The sequence below is a fragment of the Erinaceus europaeus genome, chromosome 13 (genome assembly GCF_950295315.1).
Source record: "Erinaceus europaeus chromosome 13, mEriEur2.1, whole genome shotgun sequence".
NCBI classification, from domain to species: domain Eukaryota; kingdom Metazoa; phylum Chordata; class Mammalia; order Eulipotyphla; family Erinaceidae; genus Erinaceus; species Erinaceus europaeus.
Genome location: NC_080174.1, coordinates 48,453,269 through 48,477,378, shown reverse-complemented (window position 1 = coordinate 48,477,378; position 24,110 = coordinate 48,453,269). Strand labels below are relative to the sequence as shown.

General features: G+C 47.7%; 2 protein-coding genes across 5 annotated transcripts; both read right to left on the bottom strand.

Moving 5' to 3' along the window:
• Positions 1 to 2,627: 2,627 nt before the first annotated feature.
• LOC132542797 (IQ domain-containing protein C-like) lies at positions 2,628 to 9,583 on the bottom strand. Its single transcript, XM_060205777.1, is given in 6 exon segments — positions 2,628 to 3,584; positions 3,587 to 3,719; positions 3,851 to 3,969; positions 7,239 to 7,494; positions 8,580 to 8,723; positions 9,381 to 9,583. Coding segments are annotated over 6 exon segments (1,092 nt in total). The 5' UTR covers positions 9,426 to 9,583; the 3' UTR covers positions 2,628 to 3,189.
• Positions 9,584 to 9,714: 131 nt separating this feature from the next.
• Positions 9,715 to 23,716, bottom strand: CCDC28B (coiled-coil domain containing 28B). 4 transcript variants are annotated; one of them, XM_060205781.1, is made up of 6 exons: positions 23,650 to 23,716; positions 19,470 to 19,558; positions 12,001 to 12,167; positions 11,687 to 11,880; positions 11,439 to 11,461; positions 9,715 to 9,910 (listed from the first exon to the last, which is right to left on the bottom strand). In XM_060205781.1, exons 1-6 carry the CDS (start codon positions 23,668 to 23,670, stop codon positions 9,856 to 9,858), a joined length of 549 nt encoding a protein of 182 aa, XP_060061764.1. In that variant the 5' UTR covers positions 23,671 to 23,716; the 3' UTR covers positions 9,715 to 9,855. The 4 variants fall into 4 exon arrangements, with proteins under 4 accessions (XP_060061764.1, XP_060061765.1, XP_060061762.1 ...); XM_060205782.1 differs by having other exon boundaries at positions 19,470 to 19,543; positions 23,650 to 23,685; XM_060205779.1 differs by lacking the exon at positions 23,650 to 23,716 and adding an exon at positions 14,979 to 15,166 and having other exon boundaries at positions 19,470 to 19,727.
• Between the last annotated feature and the right edge of the window lie 394 nt (positions 23,717 to 24,110).

Here is a 24,110-nt window from a genome sequence, read left to right as displayed (position 1 = left end):
TGTTGCCAGGAAACCAAAACAAGGGCTGGGAAGAGTGCCAATCAGAGGTGAAGCCCTGCCTCTCAACCAGGAAGGCAGGGAGGTCCTATACAGGAATATGTCTGCATTCGGGGTGTCTTTCAGTCTACCCTCAGTGGAGCTTCACAAGAGAAGAGTTGCAGGGGCCAGGCAGTGGCACACTTGGTTAAGTGCTCACATTACAGTGTGCAAGGACCCAGGTTCAAGCCTCTAGTCCCCACCTGCAGGAGGAAACCTTCACGAGTGGTGAAGCAGGGCTGCAGGTGTCTCTTGTCTCTCTCTCAATTTCTGTCTCTATCCAATAATAAATGAATATTTTAAAAAAGGGAGTCGGGTGGTGTCGGGAAATTCTGAGGATGTGGTAGAGCCTGGCAGGGCTTAACCTGAGGAGTGTGTCTATCCTGTCAGTCTCTCTCTCTACTGAGAGGTTGAGCAAGGAGAGACAGGAGTAACCCCAAAGGTTTGCCCCGTCTTATCAGACTCCCTGCCTCACAAAGCACCCCGCATTCCTGATACTATGGCCATTAGATAAGAAGAAAGGGGGAGATGTCGGAAAATGGTGAGGAGCCTCACAAAGCAACCTGCATTTTTCTGCCTCCAGGAGTCTGGTATTCATTAAAACATTAAGCCAGCCCCCCCTGCTCCACTGTGCATTCCTGATGGCCTATCTACATAATCATTGTTTTGCCTGAAAGATCCCCACCCATCCCATTCCTTTGATCTATCTTCTTTCTACTCTCAAGATCCTCCCTGCCTGCAGGGTATTATTATTATTTTTTAATATTTTATTTATTTATTCATGAGAAAGATAGGAGGCGAGAGAAAGTACCAGATATCAGTCTGGTACATGTGCTAACGGGGATTGAACTCAGGATCTCATGCTTGAGAGGCCAATGTTTTATCCACTGTGCCACCTCCCAGACCACAAAAACCAGGGTTTATTAATCCTACCAGTTAAAACCCTCGCAACAGTTGCTAAGGAAGTTCCTACCTTTCCAGTCCATTTTGCCTTTCTCCGCTGCTTTCCTAGCCATTTCTGTTTCTGAATTGCCACTTCCGGGTGGGCCCTTTAAAAGCCATGGCTCTCTGATCAACAGAGAATTGCATTGCCTCACCACCATGAGCTTGGTTCATGAGTCATCTATCTCCCTCGCATCACTGAGTGAGTAGCAGCCCAGGCTGGCTCCAGGCTCGGTTGCATTCTCTCCAACCCAGAGAGTACGTGCACGGGAAGAGGCACCCCCACGCTAGCCAGGCAGGGTGGTAGCACAGCGGGTTAAGCGCACGTGGCGCAAAGTGCAAGGACCAGCATAAGAATCCCGGTTTAGGGAGTCGGGCTGTAGCGCAGCGGGTTAAGCGCAGGTGGCACAAAGCACAAGGACCGGCATAGGGATCCCGATTTGAACCCCGGCTCCGCACCTGCAGGGGAGTCGCTTCACAGGCGGTGAAGCAGGTCTGCAGGTGTCTATCTTTCTCTCCTCCTCTCTGTCTTCCCCTCCTCTCTCCATTTCTCTCTGTCCTATCCAACAACGACAACAATAATAACTACAACAATAAAACAACAAGGGCAACAAAAGGGAATAAATAAATAAATATTTAAAAAAAAAAAAAAAGAATCCCGGTTTAAGCCCATGGCTCCTCACCTGAAGGGGAGTCGCTTCACAAGTGGTGAAGCAGGTCTGCAGGTGTCTATCTTTCTCTCCCCCACTTTGTCTTCCCCTCCTCCCTCTATTTCTTTCTGTTCTATCTAACGATGACATCAATAACAACAATAACAATAAACAACAAGGGCAACAAAAGGGAAAATAAATATTAAAAATTTAAAAAAATAAAAAAGAATCACTACAAACACTATATACAAAGGAAGACCCAGGGACTCTGTGAGAGGTGGTACCAGAGATACACAAAAACAAATGTTCTAGTAACAATCAGAAGAAGGATTCTGATCCTTCCTGCCACTCCCTAGCCCAAGAGTTGAGTTTAAAGGAGAATCAGTGGTCTGGGAGATGGCACAGTGAATAAAGCGCTGGACTCTCAATCATGAGGTCCTGAGTTCAATCCCTGGCAGCACATGTACCAGAGTGATGTCTGGCTCTTTCTCTCCTCCTCTCTTTCTCATTAATAAGTAAATAAGGGAGTCGGGCGGTAGCACAGTGGGTTAAGCGCAGGTGGTGCAAAGCGCAAGAACCGGCGGAAGGATCCCGGTTCGAGCCCCTGGCTCCCCACCTGCAGGGGAGTCGCTTCACAGGCGGTGAAGCAGGTCTGCAGGTGTCTTCCCCTCCTCCCTCCATTTCTTTCTGTCCTATCCAACAATAATGACATCAATAACAACAGCAAGGGCAACAAAAGGGAATAAATAGATAAATATTTAAAAAATACATAAGTAAATAAAATATGTTGAAAAAAAAAAAAGAATCAGTTTGGGGGGCTGTTTCCCAAGGAGGATGACTAATCTTCTAGTTAGTGGCTCTTAGCAGGTGATGGGGAATATTCCTCATGTCAGGAGGTGGGCAGAAGAACCAATTCTGTCTGGATCAGGAAAGGAAAATGAGGGTCTGGCGGTGGCGCACCAGGTTAAGCCCACATAGTAGGAAAGGAAACAACTTGGCTCAGAACACAAGAGAAACCTTTATTCATCAGACGCCTCCCTTTTCTCCGCCAGACACCTAAGCTTGGATTTAGCTAGAAACAAAGGATGAATCTCCATCTTCTTCTTCTTCCTACACTGGTTCCAGTTCCTTGCCTCCATTAGTCACTACAGGGCAGGGACAGGATACAGGCTGGTTCCAGGGAGCTAGGATGATGCTGTGTCTCCCTCACTGTGTTCTCATGGCACCTGCCTTGAGAACCTCGCTCTCCCCTGCTCTCCTGCATGTAGCCTGGTGTTCCTGTTTTCCATGGCCAGCCTCTGCACTGGTTCTCTGTGTGCTGAGGTGCCGTGGAAGACTGTTTCACAGTTTCTGGGTTCACCTTGACTTCCATGGTGCAGTCCTCTGGTTTCCCCAGTCTTCCTGACTGGGTTTACTATAAGTTCTTTCCCTAGAAATTTTTTCACTGCAAGTCTGGCCCTTGGGTGGTTTAGTCCTCCGGAGATCCAGGCCACCATCCTCTGGCCCTGCCAAAGTCTCATCCCAGGAGATGCAGCCCTCTGAGAGGTCTAACCCTTGTGGTCTAGCTCTTTGGCAGGCAGGTTCTTTGTGGTCTGTCTCTCTGGAAGACTTGTCGAATATTTGGCCTTTCACAGAATACAGGTAACTGTGTTCTAATTTCTCCAGAACAGATGCCTTTGGGATTCTGGCCCTCTAAGACTTTGTCCATTGTAGGCAGATTCCTTCCAGAGTCCTTCTCACAGCTTGGCCCTTTGGTGAACCTGTTCTCTTTGGCCTGATCATCTGATAGTATGGACAGTTGTGGTCCAGTGCTCCTGTGGCCAGGGTTCCTATATTTGGTCCCAGCAGTAGTGTCATCTGTGGAGGCCAATTCTGGGGATTCATGGATTGTCACCTGAGCCTCCAGTATGGACTCATCTGTGCAATCTCTCTCTATAGTGATCCTGTCTCTGTAGGTTGGTCTTCCAGAGATGGGCTTGGTTGTGTCCTGGCCCTTTCAAAGGCCTATCCCCTGTGGTCTAGATACAAGCTGGACTTGTCTCCGGTCTGGTCCACCTCTGGGGAGTTCAGTGTCTGCTTGAGAATTAGATACTGTGGGAAGAAAAGATACACTGCATTTATGCAGGCTGGCTTGGAAATGAAAAGTGGCTTTTCCCAAACCCCCATGCTTGGCCCTAACGGTGCAGAAAGGGCTCCAAGTAGGGCTCCAAGTCAGTGCCTACCTCCTTGCGGCTATTGATAGCCTGTTGAAGCCATAATAGCTCCATGGCCAAGTTGCTGCGGTGGTGCTGGAGCTCTTGGAGCTGAGTCTGGCTGTGGGGAAGTCTTGGACCTGAGTCGTCTGTGCAGGAGGAAGGAAAGAAGAGAGCTGGACCAGGAGAGAGCTCACCTGACATGCCTTAACAGTGTGACGTCTAGGATCCGAATTCTGGTAGGACATAGCAACACCATGGGAATGCTGTGGATGGTGGACCAGTGTGTTATGATGGCTCTCTTTCTCTTTTCTTTTCTTTTTTAAAAATTTATTTATTATTGGATATACACAAAAAAATTGAGAGGGGAGAGGGAGACAGAGAAGGAGAAAGGGAGACAGGCGGTAGCACACCAGGTTCAGCACACTTAGTGTGATGTGCAAGGACCTGTGCAAGAATCCTGTTTTGAGCCCCTTGGCTCCCCACCTGCGGGGGGGGGGGGGGGCATTGCTTCACAGGTGGTGAAGCAGGTCTGCAGGTGTCTATCTTTCCTCTTCTCTGTTTTCCTCTCCGCTCTCAATTTCTCTCTGTCCTATCCAACAGCAACAACAACAACAACAAAGGGAGAGACACACTTGCAGCTCTACTTCACCAATCATGAAGCTTTCCCCATGCAGATGGGGATCAGGGGTTTGAACCAGGGTTCTTATGTACTACTTTGTGTGTGTTTAGCCATGTATGCCACTGCGATGCAGTCTACCCATGTTTGGGCCTGGACGACCCTGCACTGGGGGAGGCTTCAGCAGTATGATCTCTCCCTCCGGAAAAAAAAAAAAAAAAGTCAGAGGGCCAGGCAGTGCAAGGACCCAGGTTCAAGTCCCTGGTCCCCCTCTGCCAGGGGAAGCTTCACAATGGACCAGTCCTGTAGGTGTCTCTCCTCTGTCTCTCTCTGATCTAGCCCCTAAAAAAAATTTTTTTTAAAGTCGACCTGGAGTGGTAATGGCTGAATGATGATCAAAAAATGAGGAAAAGAAGGGGTGGTGGTGGTGTGAGGTGAGTAAAATAGTATAATGGTTATGCAAAGCACTTTCCAACCTGAGGGTCTGAGATCTTTGGTTCAATCTCTGGCATTACCATAAGCCAGAGCAGAAAAAGAAAGAAGGAAAGAAAACTGCGGCCTTGGAGGTAGCAGAGTGGGTAAAGAGTTGGACTTTTAAGTATGAGGTCCCACGTTTGATTTCCAGCAAAGAAATGAAAAACGGGGTCAAAAGAGTGAACTCACTGGGCAGGATACATACCTTGCCATGTGCGAGGCCCAGGTTCAAGCTCCAACGCCACACAGGAGGTGCTCTGGCACCGGTGGAAGCTCTGGTGCTCCAGAAACAAAATAAATAAGTGGGGGCCAGGTGGTGGCACACCTGGTTAAGCACACACATTACAGTGTGCAAGGACACAGGTTCAAGTCCTTGGTCCCCACCTGCAGGGGGGGAAGCTTCACGAGTGGTGAAGCAGGGCTGCAGGTATCTCTGTCTCCTCTCAATTCCTCTGTTTGTTTGTTTGTTTTTTACCAGAGCACTGTTCAGCTCTGGCTTATGGTGGTGCGAGGGATTGAACCTGGGACTTTGGAGCCTCAGGCATGAGAGTCTGTTTGCATAACCACTATGCTATCTACCCTCTTCCTCTCAATTCCTCTGTCTTTATCCAATAATAAATAAATAAAAATATTTAAAGAAAAAAGAAAATAAGGGGGTCGGGCGGTAGCACAGTGGGTTAAGCACACATGGCGCAAAGTGCAAGGACCGGTGTAAGGATCCTCGTTCGAACCCTCGGCTCCCCACCTGCAGGGAAGTTGCTTCACAAGCAGTGAAGCAGGTCTGCAGGTGTCCATCTTTCTCTCCCCCTGTCTTCCCCTCCTCTTTCTATTTCTCTCTGTCCTATCCACAACGATGACATCAATAACAACAACAACAACGAAGGGCAACAAAAGGAAATAAATAAATAAAAACAAGGGCAACAAAAGGGAAAATAAAATAAATATTTAAAAAAAGAAAATAAGGTGGTCCGGGAAGTGACACAGTGGATAAAGCATTGGACTCTCAAGCATGAGGTCCTGAGTTCAATCCCCGGCAGCACGTGTACCAGAGTGATGTCTGGTTCTTTCTCTCTCTCCTCCTAACTTTCTCATTAATAAATAAATAAAATATTAAAAAAAAAAAAAGAAAAGTAAAACTTGGCTGGGGAGGCTGCACAACAGCTTCATACATATTCAAAGCGCCAAATGAAATAAAGAGAAAGCCCATGGTCTGGGAGATGGCGCAGTGGAAAAAGCATTGGACTCTCAAGCACGAAGTCCTGAGTTCAATCCCCAGCAGTACATGTACCAGAGTGATATCTGGCTCTTTCTCTCTCTCCTCCTATCTTTCTAATCAGTAAATAATAAATAAAATATTAAAGAGAGAGAGAGAAAGCCCTATATATACATGAGGAGAGACAGAAATTGAAAGGAAGGGAGTCAGGGTGGTAGTACAGTGGGTTAAGCGCAGGTGACGCAAAGCACAAGGACCACCGTAAGGACTCCTGGTTTGAGCCCCTGGCTCCCCCACCTGCAGGGGAGTCACTTCACAAGCGGTGAAGCAGGTCTGCAGGTGTCTATCTTTCTCTCCCCATCTGTCTTCCCCTCCTCTCTCCATTTCTCTCTGTCCTATCCAACAATGAAGACATCAAGAACAAGAACAATAATAACTACAACAATAAAAGAAGGGCAACAAAAGGGAATAAATAAAATTTAAAAAAAGAAATTTTAAAAAAGAAGATACTGAGGGACCAATATCTGTAGTACTGCTTCACTACTCGTGTCTCGGAAGAATAATCAACGTAGTGTGTGCATTAAAAAAAAGAAATGGAAAAAAAAAAAGTCCAATGCTAGGAAGGAATCGACAGGGGTTGGTGGTGGTAGTGGTAACTGAGGAGTGGGTTAAACCCGGTTCTTGTGCATGGTAATGTTGTGCTCAACTGGGTACACCACCACCCAGCCCCAAGAGAAACTCTTTTTTTTTTAAGAGATTTTATTTATTTATTTATTCATGAGAAAGAGAAGAGGAAAGAGAGAAAGAACCGGACATCACTCGGTACATGTGTTGCTGGGAACTGAACTCAGGACCTCGTGCTTGAGATCCAGTGCTTTATCCACTGTGCCACCTCTCAGACCACCCAAGAGAAAGTCTTAAGGTATAAAGACAAGATGCCTTAGCAACCATTAGACCTCAGCACTCTTCCCCTCACCATTATGTGTTGCCCCCAATAAGGCAACAGAATCAAGGCAAAGAATGTACCTTATAAAACAAGTCTTTCACTTTCAGGTGGGAAAACCGAGGCCCAGAGGTGGTCAGGGCTTGCCCTGATCTAGGTAGAGAGGTACCTGGGTTCTTGATCCTTGATGTATTTCTGATCTCTTTGTGGCTGGGTTTCCTGCTCTGCTCATCCTGAAGCCAGGGGCTGTCATCTCTGCAGGGAAGGCTGTCTGAGGTCACTGAGCTCTCTCCTTGCTTCTTCATCACCTTCTTTTCCCAGACAGCCTTTTTCTCAGGTTCATTACATGGGATGTGGCTGCACTGTTTTTGCTCTGGACCTGGTACCTTTTCTCCACTTTGCCTGGTCCAATGAAATTTTGCTTTCTGAAAAATAAGAAGTATGAGAGCTCTAGGACCCTCCAAGTTTGTGGGTACTGTAATTTAACAGACAAATTGGTAGTGATTAAGGATTAGAACATTAACAATCTTGTGACAGGGAGAGAGACTGTCAATGAATATATATGACATCTATTTGTTTTGAGGGGTGACTCCTATTTTAATGAATAGAGACAGAGAGAAATTGAGCAGAAAGGAGAGATAGATGGGAGTCGGGCAGTAGCGCAACGGGTTAAGCGCACGTGGCACAAAGCGCAAGAGGCACAAAGCGCAAGAACCGGCAAGCATCCTGGTTCGAGCCCCGGCTCCCTACCTGCAGGGGCTTCGCTTTACAGACGGTCAACCACATCTGCAGGTGTCTGTCTTTGTCTCCCCCTCTCTGTCTTCCCCTCCTCTCTCCCTTTCTGTCCTATCCAACAACGAGAACAATAATAACTACAACAATAAAACAACAAGAGCAACAAAAGGGAAAATAAATAAATATTTTTAAAAAGAAAGAACGCGCAGATAGAAAGGGAGGTGGGGTCGGTTAAGCGTAGGTGGCACAAAGTGCAAGGACCAGCGTAAGGATCCCGGTTCAAGCCCTGGGTCCCCCCCACCTGTAGGGAAGTCACTGCACAAGCGGTGAAGCAGGTCTGCAGGTATCTATCTTTCTCTCCCCCTCTGTCTTCCCCTCCTCTCTCCACTTCTCTCTGTCCTATCCAACAATAAACGACACCAACAACAATAATGACCACAACAAGGCTACAACAATAGGGCAACAAAAGGGAGAAAAAATGGCCTCCAGGAGCAGTGGATTCATGGTGCAGGCACTGAGCCCTGGAGGTAAAAAAAAAAAAAGAAAAAAGAAAAAAAAGAAAAAGAAAAAGGAGAGAGGCACCTGCACCACTTGTGAAGTTTCTCCCCTCCCCCCCATGTAGATGGAGACTGGGGGCTTGAACCCCTGTTCTTGTGCATGGAAATGTGTGCACTCAACTAGGTGCACTACTGCCAGCTCCCAGAAAGGTCGGGTTCTGCCATTCCTTTAACCCCCCTGCTCACATCCTTCCTCTTCCCCTTGGCTTGTGTAGTACCTTTGGAAGGAATAGAGGCCTGGGAACCCAGCCTTCTGTCCACCGAAGTGTTCCCAGATCACCCTCGATCTCTTGTACAACAGCCTCATATTCATCTCGCAGACTCAGGAATTGGCGACGGACCAAATAGCCCCGGATACAGGCCTGGTGGGTATGAGGGAAAAAGAAAACTTTTTTTTTTAATTTTTAATTATTATTGGATAGAGACAGAAATTGAGAGGGGAGAGAGACAGACATCTGCAGACCTGCTTCACCACTCGTGAAGCTTTTCCCCTGCAAGTGGGGACCAGAGGCTTGAACCCTGAGCTGATTTATGAAGGCTGACTCAGAACATGGGAACTTTGGCACCTCAGGCTTGAAAGTCTTTTTTGAATAACCACTACGCTATCTCCCCAGCCCTGAACCAGTCTTTTCCATATTTATTTTTATTGGACAGACAGAGAAATCGAGAGGGAAAGGGGACACAGGGAGAGAGATGCCTGAGTACTGCTTGGAGGATTTACTCCTGCAGGTGGGGACCAAAGGTTTGAACCCGGGTCCTTACACATGGTAATGTGTGTGCCTGCTGGGTGCGCCACCACCCGGCCCCTGGACTCTCAGTCCCTCCCGCCCCTTCTCGATGCCGCAGGAGCAAGTGGCAGGGGGGCAAGTGGGCCCCAACATTCGTCCGGTCGGCGGGGCTGGGTCGCTGTCTGCAGAGACGTGGGTAGGTGACTAAACATGACAGCCTCCCTTCGCTAGAAGGTCCCAACCCGAGATCCCACGGCAGGGAAGTCAGGTGCATCCCTGGCCAGGCCGTACTTGCAGTGCCGTCACCCTTCGAAGAAATTGTTCCCGCTGCTCCATTGGGCGCTAACAGCCAGCTGCCCTGGTGGGCGCCTTCCAAATACGTCACTGGCCTGCGCCTGGCGCAGGTCCTGCCCCGTCGTCTCCACGGCAACAGTCCCCGGCCCTCCGGGAGGTGACTCTGCCGCTTGCGCCGGCCCACAGCCCCGCCCCCAGAGCGCCCGGGGGACTCCAACCCCCGCGGGAGCCCGGGTCTCCTAAAGCTCAAGGGTGTTGCGCAGGGGGGCCGGGGGCCACGGCGACCCCGCGGAATAAAGGAGCGAGCAAGTTAGTGAAGACACGGACCCGCTATTTTGCTTCTGGTTTTATTCCATCCAATGCCCCCCTTCTCCCCATAGCACCTGGGGGGCAGGGGAATACCCCAATCGCGCGCATAAAAAGTCACAGTTTGAAGGGAATCGGAAATCTGGGTCAGGTGCGGCACCGACCCCTACGCGGCTGACTGTTCTTCAGGCTCCGCGTTCTCGGCCAGGTGCAGCTTCTGTCTGTGCCAGTCAAGGATTGCGGTGCTTGGACCCGTCTTGCTCCACGCGCACAGGCTCATCACATTCCCGACATTCGGGGGAGAGGCGGGGCGCCCATGCCGGTGCTGATAGCCGAAGCCTCACTATCCCCTCCTCTCTCTCCCTTCCTTTTTTTCTTTCTTTCCTCCAGGGTTATCACTGAGGCACTATGAATCCACTGCTCCTAGAGGCCATTTTTCATTTTTATTGGATTGGACAGAGAGAAATTGAGAGGGGAGAGGAAGAAAGAGAGACAGAAAGACACCTGCAAACCTGCTTCACCGCTCCTGAGGTGACCCCCTGCAGGTGGGGAGCCAGTGGCTGGAACCAGGATCCTCAAGCTTTGTACTATGTGCGCTTAACCCCGTGCGCCACCTCCAGGCGCCCTCTCTTTTCCTTGTTTAATTTTTTCCTCCTTTTCCTCCTCTCTTTTCTCCCTCTCCCTCACACCAGAGCGCTGCTCTGCTCTGGCTGAATCGTGGTGTTGGTGTTCTGTAAATTCAGAGCCTTAAGCATGAAAGGTTTTTGGCATACCCATTAGGCTATCTCCCCAACCACATCATTTCTAAGTGGGGCAGGTAGTCTAAATAGGATATATATATATATGCAAAGAAAGATAGCATAATGGTTATGCAAACAAACTGTCATGCCTGAGAGTCCCAGGTTCAATCCCCCACATCACCATTAGCCAGAGCTGACTTGCGCTCTAGTTAAAAAAAAAAAAAAAATTTAAAGGCCTAGGAGTGAGTAGGATGCTGAATTTGGAAGCATGAGGTCCTGGATTTGATCCCCAGCATCCTATGTGCTCTGGTTCTTTCTCCCTCAGTTTGTGTTTATAAATACCATCCTTTTTTTTTTTTTAATAAACTAGAAAATAACTTTTCAGTACTGAAATAATAGAAAGTTATCAAACAAGTTTTGCAACAGATTGGGGTCTGCTAAAGTGCTTACAAACATTTTGATAGGTAATATATATTCCCTACAACTTTCACCTAATATTTGAGAAATTCTTCCTGTGCTCTTGGCCCCTTCCCCCTTTTTTAAAGATGTATTTATTTACTGGGCAGAGGACACAGCTTAATTGTTATGCAAACGATTTCCATGTCTGAGTCTCTGAAGTCCCAGGTTCAGTCCCTGGCACCACCATAGACCAGAGCTGAGCAATGCTTTGATACAATTTTTTTAAAAATTACTTATCAATATGTGAGAAAGAAGGAGAGAGAGAGAGAACACCAAAGTATCACTCTGGCACACTCATTGCTAGGGACTGAACTTAGGGAGTACAGTGCCTCATCCACTGTGCCATCTCCTGGGCAGCCACCCTGCACTTCTTTAATCTTAGTTAGGCCTAGGGTTAGGGTTAGTGCCCAATTCTGACTCGGTAGGACTGAATGAGATTCGACGTTTATTATATGTAAGTAATCCTGGGGTGGAGGGGTAGGATCAATCTAATCTCATTCTCTCTCTCTCTCACACACACACACACACACACACACACTGGAAAGGATACATAGAATTACTTAGGTCTTCCAGCTGTTAACAGAAAAAGAGAAGTTTCTGTCAGGAGAGGCCCCAGGCTGAACCCCAGACACCAGGAGCAGGGGCACCTTCTGTTGGGAGTTGAGGGGCTCACAGGTCTTGGATCCATGCACCCCAACTTTTTACCCAAGGACCAGGAGGATGTAGAAGCATGTACCTCCCCCACTTCCCACTGTCCCCAGGAACAAAAACACCCAGTGTGGTGACATAAGCACCCACATTGCTAAGCAACTGGTCCAGGTTGCGATCAGCCATGGTCGTCTTCTGCTCCTCAGGCAGTCCTTCAGTGACTCCGTCCTCTTCCTCCTCCTCGTCTTCCTCCTCCCCACACACATCCAGGCTGAAGTGCAGCCGGGCCAGCTTTTCTTGCATCTCCCGCACATGCTCCAGCTGCTCAAAGGAGCATTCTTTTCCTGGACAGCATTTGTCTGAGTCCTAGGAGGCAGCTTGGGACCCTAGCCCCAGCCTTACCCAGAAGCCAGACCCTCCAGTCCCACCCACATGTCCTTCTAAGCCCAGGCCTCAGGACTCACCAAAGGCCTGCAGGCGGCCTGAGTGGAAATCATTGAGCAGGTTCAGCAGGCCCCCTTCCATTTCATAGACATCTGTCACCTCCGTCAGGAAGGAGTGCTGCAGTGGGGTGCCTGCAGAGCCGCCCCCACCTCCAGCCAGAATTGGGCGGCACTTCTCCTTGCCCGCCCTGTATAGGATGGGTATGACCATGGTCACAAAGCCAGGCAGCCAAGTACCTCAGATCTTTTGTACCTCCTGTGTATTTCACCTTTCTATCCACTCACCAGCATACCTGGGTGTTCTTCTGGCCCTGGGCTCTGGGACTGGTAAAGGGAATGCAGTGGGTGAGGCGGGGTAAAAAGAAATCTTTGCCAGTGGCACACAGTCAGGCCTGTGTGTGGAAGGGGGCTCCTGGCCTCTTACTCATTACTCCTGTGACCTTCCTGGTCCTTGATGAATTTGGGGATAGGAACTCTCGTAATTCCATGATAGTCTTCTTAACTCGTCTCAGAACATCATTCTGCCCTTCTTTTAGTTAAAGCTGTTTGGAGGCTGGTGAGATAGCATAGTATATTAGAGCATCAGTATGCATGACCAAGACCACACAAGCTGCAGGTTCAATTCTTGCCAGCAGCATAAGCCAGAGCTGAGAAGTGCTTGCGTCTTTCTCTCGCTGATAAAAATAAATAAAAAGAGAGTGGGTGGTAGCACAACCAGTAAAGCACAAAAGTTACTAAGTGCAAGGACCCTTGTTCAAGCCCTTGGTCCCCCCCCCCCCCCCCGCAGGAGTGAAGCTTCACCAGAGGAACTGCAGACATCTCTCTTTCCCTTTCTATTTCTCTATTATAAATAAAAATAAGTAACTAAAATCATAAATAAAAATAAGTAAATAGGGGGGGCCTGGCGATGGCGCACCCAGTTAAGCACACTTATCAAGCACAAGGACCCAGGTTCGTGGTCCAGGAGGTGGCACAGTGATAAGGCTTTGGACTCTCAAGCATGAGGTCCCGAGTTCAAACCCGGCAGCACATGTGCCAGAGTGATGTCTGGTTCTTTCGCTCTCCTCCAATCTTTCTCATAAACAAATACAATCTTTAAAAAAAAAAAAAATTTAATGGGGAGTTGGGCGGTAGAGCAGTGGGTTAAGCACACATGGCGCAAAGTGCAAGGACCTGCATAAGGATCCCAGTTTGAGCCCCTGGCTCCCCACCTACTGAGGAGTCCCTTCACAGGCAGTGAAGCAGGTCAGCAGGTCAGCAGGTGTCTGTCTTTCTCTCCCCCTCTCTGTCTTCCTCTCCTCCATTTCTCTCTGTCCTAACCAACAATGACAACATCAATAACTACAACAACAATGAAAAACAACAAGGGCAACAAAAGGGAAAATAAATAAAATAAATATATATTTTTTAAAAAAGGGACCCAGGTTCAAGCCCTCACTCCTCACCTGCAAGGGGGATACTTCACAAACAGTGAAGCAGTTATCCAGGTGCCTTTCCCTCCCTCCTTCTATTTATCTTCCCCATCTCTCTCAATTTCTCCCTGTCCTAATAAAAATTTAGAAAGAAAAGCAGGAAAAAAAAAAAGAGGCAAAAATGGCTTCTGGGACTGGTGGATTCATAGTGCTGGCACCAAGCCCCAGTGATAATCCTGGAGGAAAAAAAAAAAAAAGCTGTAAATAGGCCAGGGAGATATTACCATTGGTAGTATAATACTCTGAGGCACAGGTGGTCTGCAGGTTTCCCAGTACCACCATAAGCCAGAGCTGACTGGTGCTCTGATAAAAATAAACACATCTTAAAAGAATAATAAAATACGGAGTCGGGCAGTAGCGCAGCGGGTTAAGTACACATGGAGCAATGTGCAAGGACTGGTGAAAGGGTCCCGGTTCAAGCCCCAGGCTCCCTACCTACAGGGGCATTACTTCACAGGCAGTGAAGCTTTGGTGGTGTCTATCCTTCTCTGCTTCTCTCTGTCTTTCCCTCATCTCTCAATTGCTCTCTGTCCAATCCAACAACAATGACAGCAGTAACAATAAAAATAATAACAACAAGGGCAACGAAAATGGAAAAAAATTGGCCTCTAGGAGCAGTGAATTTGAAGTGCAGGGACCAAGCCCCAGCGATAACCCTGGAAGCAAAATTAACTAATTAATTAATAAAATAAAATGAATACATGAAATATTTCAATAATAACATGATTAATAATAGTTTAAAATTTGCCTTCAGGATACCACTGAATGCCCTTGCCAGTCTGGTCCCCCTTGCCTCTCCAGGTACATTTGCTACTATCCCTGCCCCAGTCCGAAATGCCACTTACACCTCATTTTGGTCATCTCCAAACAGGCCTCTCAGAGATAGGACACATTGTATTTATTTATTTATTCATTCATTTATTTTTACCAGAGCACTGCTCAGCTCTGGCTTATGGTGGTATGGGGGAATGAACCTGGGACTTTGGAGCCTCAGGCATGAGAATCTCTTTGCATAACCATTATGCTATCTACCCTCTGCCCGGACACATTATATTTAGAGGGAAACAAACACTGGGCACATTATTGGAAAGGTTGCAAATGTCCCAACTGTAGAAAAAATCAAGCAGAGAACACAAAGTGGACACCTGGAGTATTCCTTAACCATTTCCTGCCCTGTGTCACTCCAGACAATAGGTATGGTTTCTACTTAGGCCAGGCAAGCCCCAGAGCACGGACAGTTTTCATTCTCCAATGCCCTTCAGCTTTCTCTCACTTCCTGGCAGTTCTGCTCTTCCTGATCTGAGTTGCATCATCATACCATGTGACCCCAGGGACCCGGGTCCCTGCCCATACATACTTGAGTGAGGGATGAGGTGTGTCTGAGGCAGCTCTGAAATCTCAGGGGACAGCTAGGGCTGTCTTCAGAGAGGCATCGATTAACCAAGGTTAAGGGCCCCCTGCTTCCCAACAAAGTTCATGTCTGAGTTGGGGACCCCTTGCTTAGCCTTGCTAGTCCTCTGCACTCACCTCCTGAACTTGGCTCGCTGTTTGGGGGATGGTAGATGAGGGAGTCCCAGGGCCAAGGAGCCACTGTGGCTGGTGGGCACAGGGACCCTGCGCAGTGTGCCGGAGCTCTGGGCTGGCTGAGTGAGGCATGGCTTGGGACTCTGCTTCTTCTTCTTCTCCTCCATTGGATGCCAACTGGGCCTCAGATCCTGGGAGGGAGACAGCCCTGTGAGACAATGAGTGGCAAAGTCTTTTTTTTTTTAAATAAATATTTATTTATTCCCTTTTGTTGCCCTTGTTGCTTTATTGTTGTAGTTATTTGATAGGATAGAGAGAAATGGAGAGAGGAGGGGAAAACTGAGAAGGGGAAAGGCAGACACCTGCAGACCTGCATTACCGCCTGTGAAGCAACTTCCCTGCAGGTGGGGAGCGGGGCTCGAACCAGGATCTTTGTTCCTGTTGTTGCGCTTCGCGCCATGTGCGTTTAACCTGCTGCGCTACCACCCCACTCCCGGCAAAGTCATTTTTAAAAAAGATTTAGTTTATTTATTTATGAAAAAAATAGGAAGAGAGAAAAAGAAGCAGACATAGCTCTGGATTGAACTCAGGACCTCATGCTTGAAAGTCTAGTGCCTTATCTACTGCACCATCTCCCAGACCACAACAATGATATATATATATATATATATTTAAAGATATGTTTATACATTTTTTTAATATTTTATTTATGGGAGTCAGGGGATAGTGCAGCAGGTTAAGCACAGATAGCGCAAAGCACAAGGACCGGCATAAGGATCCTGGTTCAAGCCTCCGGCTCCTCACCTGTAGGGGAGTCACTTCACAAGCGGTGAAGCATGTCTGCAGGTGTCTATCTTTGTCTCCCCCTCTCTGTCTCCACCCCCCTCTATTTCTCTCTGTCCTATCCAACAACGATGACAACAAGAAGCAGGTCTACAGGTGTCTATCTTTCTCTCCCACTCTCTGTGTTCCTCTCTCTCCATTTCTCTCTGTCCTATCCAACAATGATGACATCAATAACTACACAATAAATCAACAAGGGCAACAAAAGTGAAGAAAGAAAGGAAGGAAGTCACCTGTAGACCTGCTTCACCGTTTGTGAGGCGACCACCCTACAGGTGGGGAGCTGGGGGCTCTATGTTAAGGACCTGTGTCAAAGCCCTTAGGCCCCACCTTCGGGGAGGAAGCTTCACAAGTGGTGAGGAAATGCTTGCAGATGTCTCTCTCTCCCTCTTTCTCTCTTTGTATTTCTCTCTTCCCTCTCAATTTTTCTCTATCTCTCTTTTAAAGAATTTATTTATTTATTCATTAGAAAGGAGTGTTAGCGATCATAAATCAAACCACCATCCACTGTAAGGAAGCAAAGATGTTTATTGACGAATTGCAATCCGGGCCGAGATGGTGACTGGTGTTAGTCTACCAAGCTCGACCCCGAACAGGGCTCAAACCATACAATTTATAGGAATTCTGACCACTCAGGGAGGGGGAGCACATCACCTTATCAACCTACATCCAATAACAGGCTATAGCAAACACAAGATCCAATCATTTCAAACTTAGCAAAAAGCGGGGTCCATACAAAGCAAAGCGCGGGCTAGTTTCAAATATAGTAAGATCACACACCAATAGAATTCAACCAGGCACATCCTCCTGCCATTGGCTATGACCACCCATCCGGTAGACAGCACACCACAAAGTCTGTGCAAAGGTCCTGATAAGGCTTGTCCCCATGCAGGGTCCTTAAAACAATGGGTGGCCTTAACTGATTAGGTCCTGTTTATTCAGGGGGAAGGGGCAAGGAATTTTTCTACTTCACTCAGCAAGACATACTAAAAGCACTTAACAAACAACTGCATAAAAAGGGAATTTCAAGGCTACTGCCTTTTACAAGGAGGAGAGAAAGAACCAGCCATCACTCTGGTACATGTGTTGCCAGGGATCAAACTCAGGACCTCATGCTTTAGAGTCTAGTGCCTTAGCCACTGCGCCACCTCCCGGACCACTGAATTTCTCTTTTTTTAAAATGTTTATTTATTTATTATTGTATAAAGACAGAGGGAAATTGAGAGGATAAGATAGGGAGGGAGAGAGACAGAGAGACACCTGCAGCCCTGCTTCACCACTCAAGAAGCTTTCCCCCTACAGGTGAGGACCAGGGGTTTGAACCTGGATCCTTGTGCACTGTAATGTGCGCGCTTAACCAAGTGTGCCACCGCCTGGCCCTTGAATTTCTCTTTTTTTAATTTAATTTAATTTAATATTTTTTTCCTCCAGGGTTATTGCTGGGCTCGGTGCCTGTACCATGAATCCACTGCTCCTGGAGGCCTTTATTTGTTTCCCCCTTTTGTTGTCCTTGTTGTTGTAGCCTCGTTGTGGTTGTTATTATTGCCATTGTTGATGTTGCTCATTGTTGGATAGGACAGAGAGAAATGGAGAGAAGAGAGGAAGACAGAGACGGGGAGAGAAAGATAGACACCTGCAGACCTGCTTCACTGCCTGTGAAGCGATTCCCCTGCAGGTGGGGAGCGGGATCCTTGCCAGTCCTTATGCTTTGCACCACTTGCGCTTAACCCACTGCACTATCGCCCAACTCCCTGAACTTCTCTTTTTTAAGAAAAGAATTTATAGGGGGTCGGGCCGTAGCACAGCCGGTTAAGCCCAGGTGGTGGCAAAGCGCAAGGACTGGCGTAAGGATCCAGGTTGGAGCTCCTGGCTCCCCACCTGCAGAGGAGTCACTTCACAGGTGGTGAAGCAGCTTCTGCAGGTGCCTATCTTTCTCTCCCCCTCTGTCTTCCCCTCCTCTCTCCAATTTTCTTTGTCCTATCCAACAACGAGTGGCATCAACAACAACAATAATAACCACAACATGGCTACAACAACAAGGGCAACAAAAAAGGGGGGGAAAGAATTTATAATAAAAATAAAGGGAGTTGGGTAGTAGCACAGTGGCCTAAGCGCAGGTGGCGCAAAGAGCAAGGACTGGCATAAGGATCCCGGTTTGAGCCCCGGCTCCCCACCTGCAGGGGAGTCACTTCACTTCATGCTTTTATCCACTGTGCCACCTCCCAGACCACATCTCTGAACTTCTCCAATGAATACCTAAATAAAATTAAAGTCTTTTTGCATAGCCACTATGCTGTCACCTCAACACAATTTTTTTTTTAAATATCTTTTTTATTAGAGATAGAAAGAAATTGAGAGAGAAGGGGGAAATAGGGAGAGAGAAATACACCTGCAACACTGCTTCACCACTAGGAAACTTTCTCCCTGCAGGTGGGAATACAGGGCTGGAAGCCCATGGTAGCATGTGTACTCAATCAGGTGTGCTACCATCTAGGTCAAGCTGTGCATTTGAATGGTCTTCTGTGGCCTACCTTAGACCCCTCATGCCTCCAACCTTGGCCTGAAAACCCAGGCCTTCCCTGAAAGAAGCAGTATTACTCTCTTCCTGCTGGTGGTGCTGGGACTTCCTGTCTCTGTAGCCCAGGGGTGGGGTTGGAAAAGGAAATGGGGGGGGGGTGTCAGGGTGGATGTGAGCTGACAACAGCCAAGCTGAGGATTAGCAATCTCTCAACTGGGTCTTGTTTGGTTTATCAACAGCCTGGGCAAAGCCTGTCAGCCTGGAAGGGGAGGCGGTGATCTAAGTGTGGGTGTGGCACCTGGGGAGATGTGTATCAAGCAATAACCACCAGAGGGTGAATAACAGTGGGAGATCTGGCACCAGCACCCATTCTCAGTGTGGGTTTTCCCCTCACTTAGACACTGCCATCCCTTTCACCCAACCCCCAACTGCAAGCTTCCGAGGGACTCCCAAAGTCCTGTGACACCTTTCCAGCTGCTTCACCCTCCCCAGTCAGAAAGTCCCTGTCTGGCTTCCGCTGCACCAGCTGGCTCGCCTGAGCTCCCGCCGACAATAGCAGCGCCTGTGGGGAGCACTGCTCAGCCACCGAAGGACCCCGCCCTCTAAGCCTCCCTTCCGCTGAGCTCCTCCCTCAGAGACGTCTCCCGAGACCTTTACAAGGTTATCTCAAGCTGCAGCCACCAAGCCTGACTGCATTCAGGGATGGTGTTGGTGCTGGGGACAGAAAACTTATAGGATATGGATATTGGGTGGTGGGAATTGTGTGGAGTTGTACCCCTCCTACCCTATGGTTTTGTTAATTAATCCTTTCTTAAATTAAAAAAAAAAAAAGAAAGAAAACAACTTGGCATCTGGCTGGCTGGTATGTCGTTGTTAGATAGGACAGGTGGCGGCGAGCTAGGATCACGTCATCAAGCAGCTTGGCTCAATTTAGGGACTCGATAGAAGAAAGGAGCAGGAGATCCTGCTCCCAGGGAGCCGCAAGGGGCGACCTGGCAGGTTTCCCAAGCTCAGTCTCCGCAGTTGCTTTCCAAAGGAGCCACTCTGCTCCAAGGCCAGGATTCCATCTAGACCGGGAGTCCCGCCTCGCTGCCCCCACCCACCCCCACCCCCACCCCAAGGAGGTCACTGACCTGGAGGTTTGGGGTCGGGGTGATGATGCTCCCTGCAGCCTCCCTCTGCCCTCAGAGCTCCTCTTGGGGAAGATCTGGTGGAAGCAGGGCTAGCAGGAGGTAATTTGCATTTAAAGGGAAAGCGCCCTTTTTTGGCGTCTGGGAGGGAGGAAACCGGGCAGAGAAGGCTGTTCTTAAATAGTTAATCTCACTGGACTTCACGGCCCCACCCGCATGAAAGTGACTATATTGTGGCTTCTGGCCACAAGCTAAAAAGCCACTTTACTTTATCATCAGTTGTGGAGAGATGATAAAATGGTGGCGGCTTCATCAGGAGGAGGTGGGAGATGCTAGTGGGGGCATATGAAGCAACCCTGGGCCGGGCAGCCCTCTTCACTGCTGGTGGAGCGTCCCCCAGTGGGTGGAGAGCATCCCTGCACATAGTCACACGTGTGCTCTATCAGATGCGCCACCGCCCAGCCTCCTCTGCTCCCCCACTTTATAGAGACCTGTACTTAACTTGCTGCTGCGCTACAGCCTGACTCCCCCCTTTTTTTTTTCTTAAAGATTTTATTTATGAGAAAGATAGGAAGAGAGAGAGCAAGAGCCAGACATCATTCTGGTACATGTGCTGCTAGGGATCCTATGCAGGACCTCATGTTTGAGAGTCCAGTGCTTTATCCACTGCACCATCTCCCAGACCACATTTTCTCTGTTTTTCTGTCTGAAAAAAGGTGAAGTCCTGCTTCACCACTTGTGAAGCTTTCCCCCTGCAGGTGGAGACAGAGGGTTTGAACCCAGGTCCTTACACATTGTAATATGTGCCTTCAACCAGGTGTACCACTACTTGGCACCCAGCCCTTATGTACTTTGAATACTCATAACATCCCTGAAGGAGGGTGTCTTCATTGTCTCTTTTTACTGAAAATCACCATTTCTTTTTCTTTCTTTTTTTTTTAACCAGAGAACTGCTCAGTTTTGGCATATTATGATGGTATGGGTGCCTCAGACATGAGAGTCTTTTTGCATAACGATTATGCTATCCACCCTCAACTATTTTTTTTTTCCCTCCAAGGTTATTGCTGGGCTCGGTGGCTGCACCATGAATCTACTGCTCCTGGAGGCCATTTTTTCCCCTTTTGTTGCCCTTGTTGTTGTAGCCTCATTGTGGTTATTATTGTTGATGTCGTTCGTTGTTGGATAGGACAGAGAGAAATGGAGAGAGGTGGGGAAGACAGAGGGGGGAGAGAAAGATAGACATCTGCAGACCTGCTTCACCACCTGTGAAGTGACTCCCCTGCAGGTGGGGAGCCGGGGGCTGAACCGGGCTCCTTATGCATCCGGCACCGGGCTCTCCCATCGCTCAGGGCCCTCCACGCCAGCTTTTTCTCCCACAGAAAGCCAGTTCCTGGCACCAGCAGAGAAGAGAGAGGACACACAGCAGCAGCTTCTTATTGTTCCTCGGGGAAACTGTGCGTGGCTTGAAAAAAGAAACAGGAAAAGATTTCCTCCCACAAGAGGCATCTTTTGCAAACACATGCGAAACAGGCAGCCGGTGTGCCCGAGAGAACCTTATAAATAACAGAATAGACACTCAGGGCCCTGCACAGGGACTCAGCACAGGGAAAGTAAAGAAACCAAAATGCCTTTTGGCATATCAAGATATTTGGCACTCTTGTGATTATAATTTTTTACAGTCCATTAGAGAGAATTAACTGACATGGTATCAGAGAAAAACAAGCTGCTCACACAACAGACCGCAAGGCAAGGTCAGAGAAAGCTCAAGCAGGCTTTGCGCCACATGCGCTTAACCCACTGCGCCACCGCCCAACCCCGTTTATTTATTTTCTACCAGAACACTGTTCAGTTCTGGCTTATGGTGGTGCGGGGGATTGAACCTAGCATATTGGAGTCTCGGGTATGAGAGTCTGCATAACCGTTATGCTAATCTACCCTCTGCCCATTTATTTATTTATATTTTACTTATGTACCTGGGTTATTGCTGGGGTTTTTTGGTGCCTGCACTATGAATCCACCTGACAGCTATTTTTTCCTTTTCTTTCTATTTTTATGATAGGACAGAAACAGAGAAGATAGGGGGAAATATAGAGAGACAGGCACCTGTAGACCCGCTTTACCACTTGTGAAGCAGCTGCCCCTGCAGGTGGCCTCTGCAGGTAGGTGGCTGGGGTTCAAACCAAGGTCTTCTCACATGCTCTAGTGGTTGTGTCACCACCCCACCCAGCCCCCTCAATTCTTTTGTTGTTGCTGCCAGTATTACTAGGGTTGAGTGCCTGCACAACTCCATCACTTCCAGTGTTGAGTTTCTTTTACCTTTGCTATTTTCTTTATTAGATAAAGAGAAAACTCAAGAGGGAAAGGGGAGGTAGAGACAGTGAGACAGACACCTGCAGCACTATTTAGCTACTCGAGAAGCTTTTCCCTTGCAGGTGGTCCAAGGGGTGGCGCAGTGGATAAAGCACTGGACTTTTCAAGCATGAGGTCCTGAGTTCGATCCCCAGTAGCAAATGAACCAGAGTGATTCCTGGCTCTTTCTCTCTCCTACTGTCTTTCTCATTAATAAAAATAAATAAGTAAAAATTTAAAAAAGGAAAACAAGTGAAAAAAATAAATTTTTTAAAAAGGGGAAAAAAACAGCCACCTTTGGGAGAGAGGGGTAGATTCTTAGTACAGGCACTAAGAATAGTGGATAACCCTGAAGATTAAAAAAAAAAGGGGGGGCGGGAGGTGGCACAGTGGCTAAGGCACTAGGCTCTCAAGCATGAGGTCCTGAGTTCAGTTCCTGGCAGCACATGTACCAGAGTGATGTCTGGTTCTTTCTCTCTCATTCTCCTCCTATTTTTCTCATTAATAAATAAAATCTTTAAAAAAAAAATTAAGTCACATAAATATGCTGTCTCTCCATCCAGCCCTCTCTACCTTCACTTTTCCTCTCAGTTTCTGTTTCTTTCTTTCTTTTTTTTTAAAAAAGATTTTATTTATTTATGAGAAAGATAGGAGAGAAAAAGAACTAGACATCACTCTGGCACATGTGCTACAGCGGATTGAACTTGGGATCTCATGCTTAAGAGTCCAAAGCTTTACCACTGCGCCACCTCCTGGACCACAACTTTTTTTTTAAAGATTTTAAAAAATATTTATTTATTCCTTTTTGTTGCCTTTGTTGTTTTTATTGTTGAAGTGACAGAGAGAAATGGAGCTTGGAGAGGAAGACAGAGGGGGAGAGAAAGACAGATACCAGCAGACCTGCTTCACCTCTTGTGAAGCGACTCCCCTGCAGTTGGAGAGCCAGGGGCTCGAACTGGGATCCTTAGGCCAGTCCTTGTGTTTTTTTTTTTTTTTTAATATTTATTTTATTTATTCCCTTTTGTTGCCCTTGTTGTTTTATTGTTGTAGTTATTATTGTTGTTGTCGTTGTTGGATAGGACAGAGAGAAATGGAGAGAGGAGGGGAAGACAGAGAGGAGGAGAGACAGACACCTGCAGACCTGCTTCACCGCCTGTGAAGCGACTCCCCTGCAGGTGGGGAGCCGGGGTTCGAACTGGGATCCTTATGCTGGTCCTTGTGCTTTGCGCCACCTGCGCTTAACCCGCTGCGCTACAGCCCGACTCCCCCAGTCCTTGTGTTTTGCAGCACCTGCGCTTAACCTGCTGCGCTACCACCAGACTCCCTATTTTTTTTTTAAGATTTTGTTTATTTATTAATAAGATAGGAGAGAAAGAACCACACATTACCCTGGTACATGTGCTGCTAGGGCTTGAACTCAGGACCTCATGAGAGTTCAGTGCTTTATCCACTGGGCCATCTCCCAGACTACTCAGTTTCTATCAGTCAATAAATCAATATTAAAACAGCTTTTTTTAAAAAAAAATTAGTATTTTCCCTTTTGTTGCCTTTGTTTTTTATTGTTGTAATTATTATTGTTGTTGTTATTAATGTTGTTTAAATCAACTTTTTAAGTTTTCCCTCCCACCAGTGCTCAAACCCAGGTCCCCACACTTGGCAATGTTTGTCCTCCACCTGGCGAGCCACCCGTGGGTTGCCAAAATCACTCCGTGCACAACACCCAGCCTCTGGTCACTGGTAGGTGGTGGGGAATGATGAACTGACAGCACTAAGCCTGCCAGGCTGAGGGGAGCTTTCCAGGAATATCAGGTTTGTGGGAGGCCATCATAATGACCTGGCACCGGACTCCATCCATACTCAGGAACGGGTACCTGAAAACTGGATGATGGCTCAGCCTTGTTTGTGCTGCTTTTGATGCCTAGATAAATGGGGCAGCTATTTAAAGACCTGGCAGAGTCTCCCAGGTCAAGTCTCCAAGGAAGCATCTGATGTAACAGGATAGGTTTGTCCTGGGCTCCATTGCTCTAAAGTCTCAAGTTACAGCTCCAGGTCAGTGCACGTGGCCAGCCCACACACCTTCCCCTCTCACAGGTAGTAACAGCTTCCCTGTGCCTTGCCCTCTACCTGAACTAGGATGGGGAAGGCACCTTTCCACAATTTGTGCAGGGCACTTCCCCAGGTGCTTCTTTTTCTTTTTTATTATTTATTTTCTTTTGTTGCCCTTGTTTTATTTATTTATTTATTGTTTTTATCATTGTTGGATAGGACAGAGAGAAGTGGAGAGAGGAGGGGAAG

Bases quoted from the DNA above. Each gene is read 5' to 3' on its own strand.
- CCDC28B (XM_060205779.1), bottom strand. From the start codon at position 15,142: ATGGAGGAGAAGAAGAAGAAGCAGAGTCCCAAGCCATGCCTCACTCAG. The intron at 11,462-11,686 runs GTGGGTGCTTAT...TTCTGTTAACAG, and splicing joins TGGACCAGTTGCTTAGCAAT to CTGGAAGACCTAAGTAATTC. The intron at 9,911-11,438 runs GTATCCTTTCCA...TGACTGGCACAG, and splicing joins GAAGACCTAAGTAATTCTAT to ACAGAAGCTGCACCTGGCCG.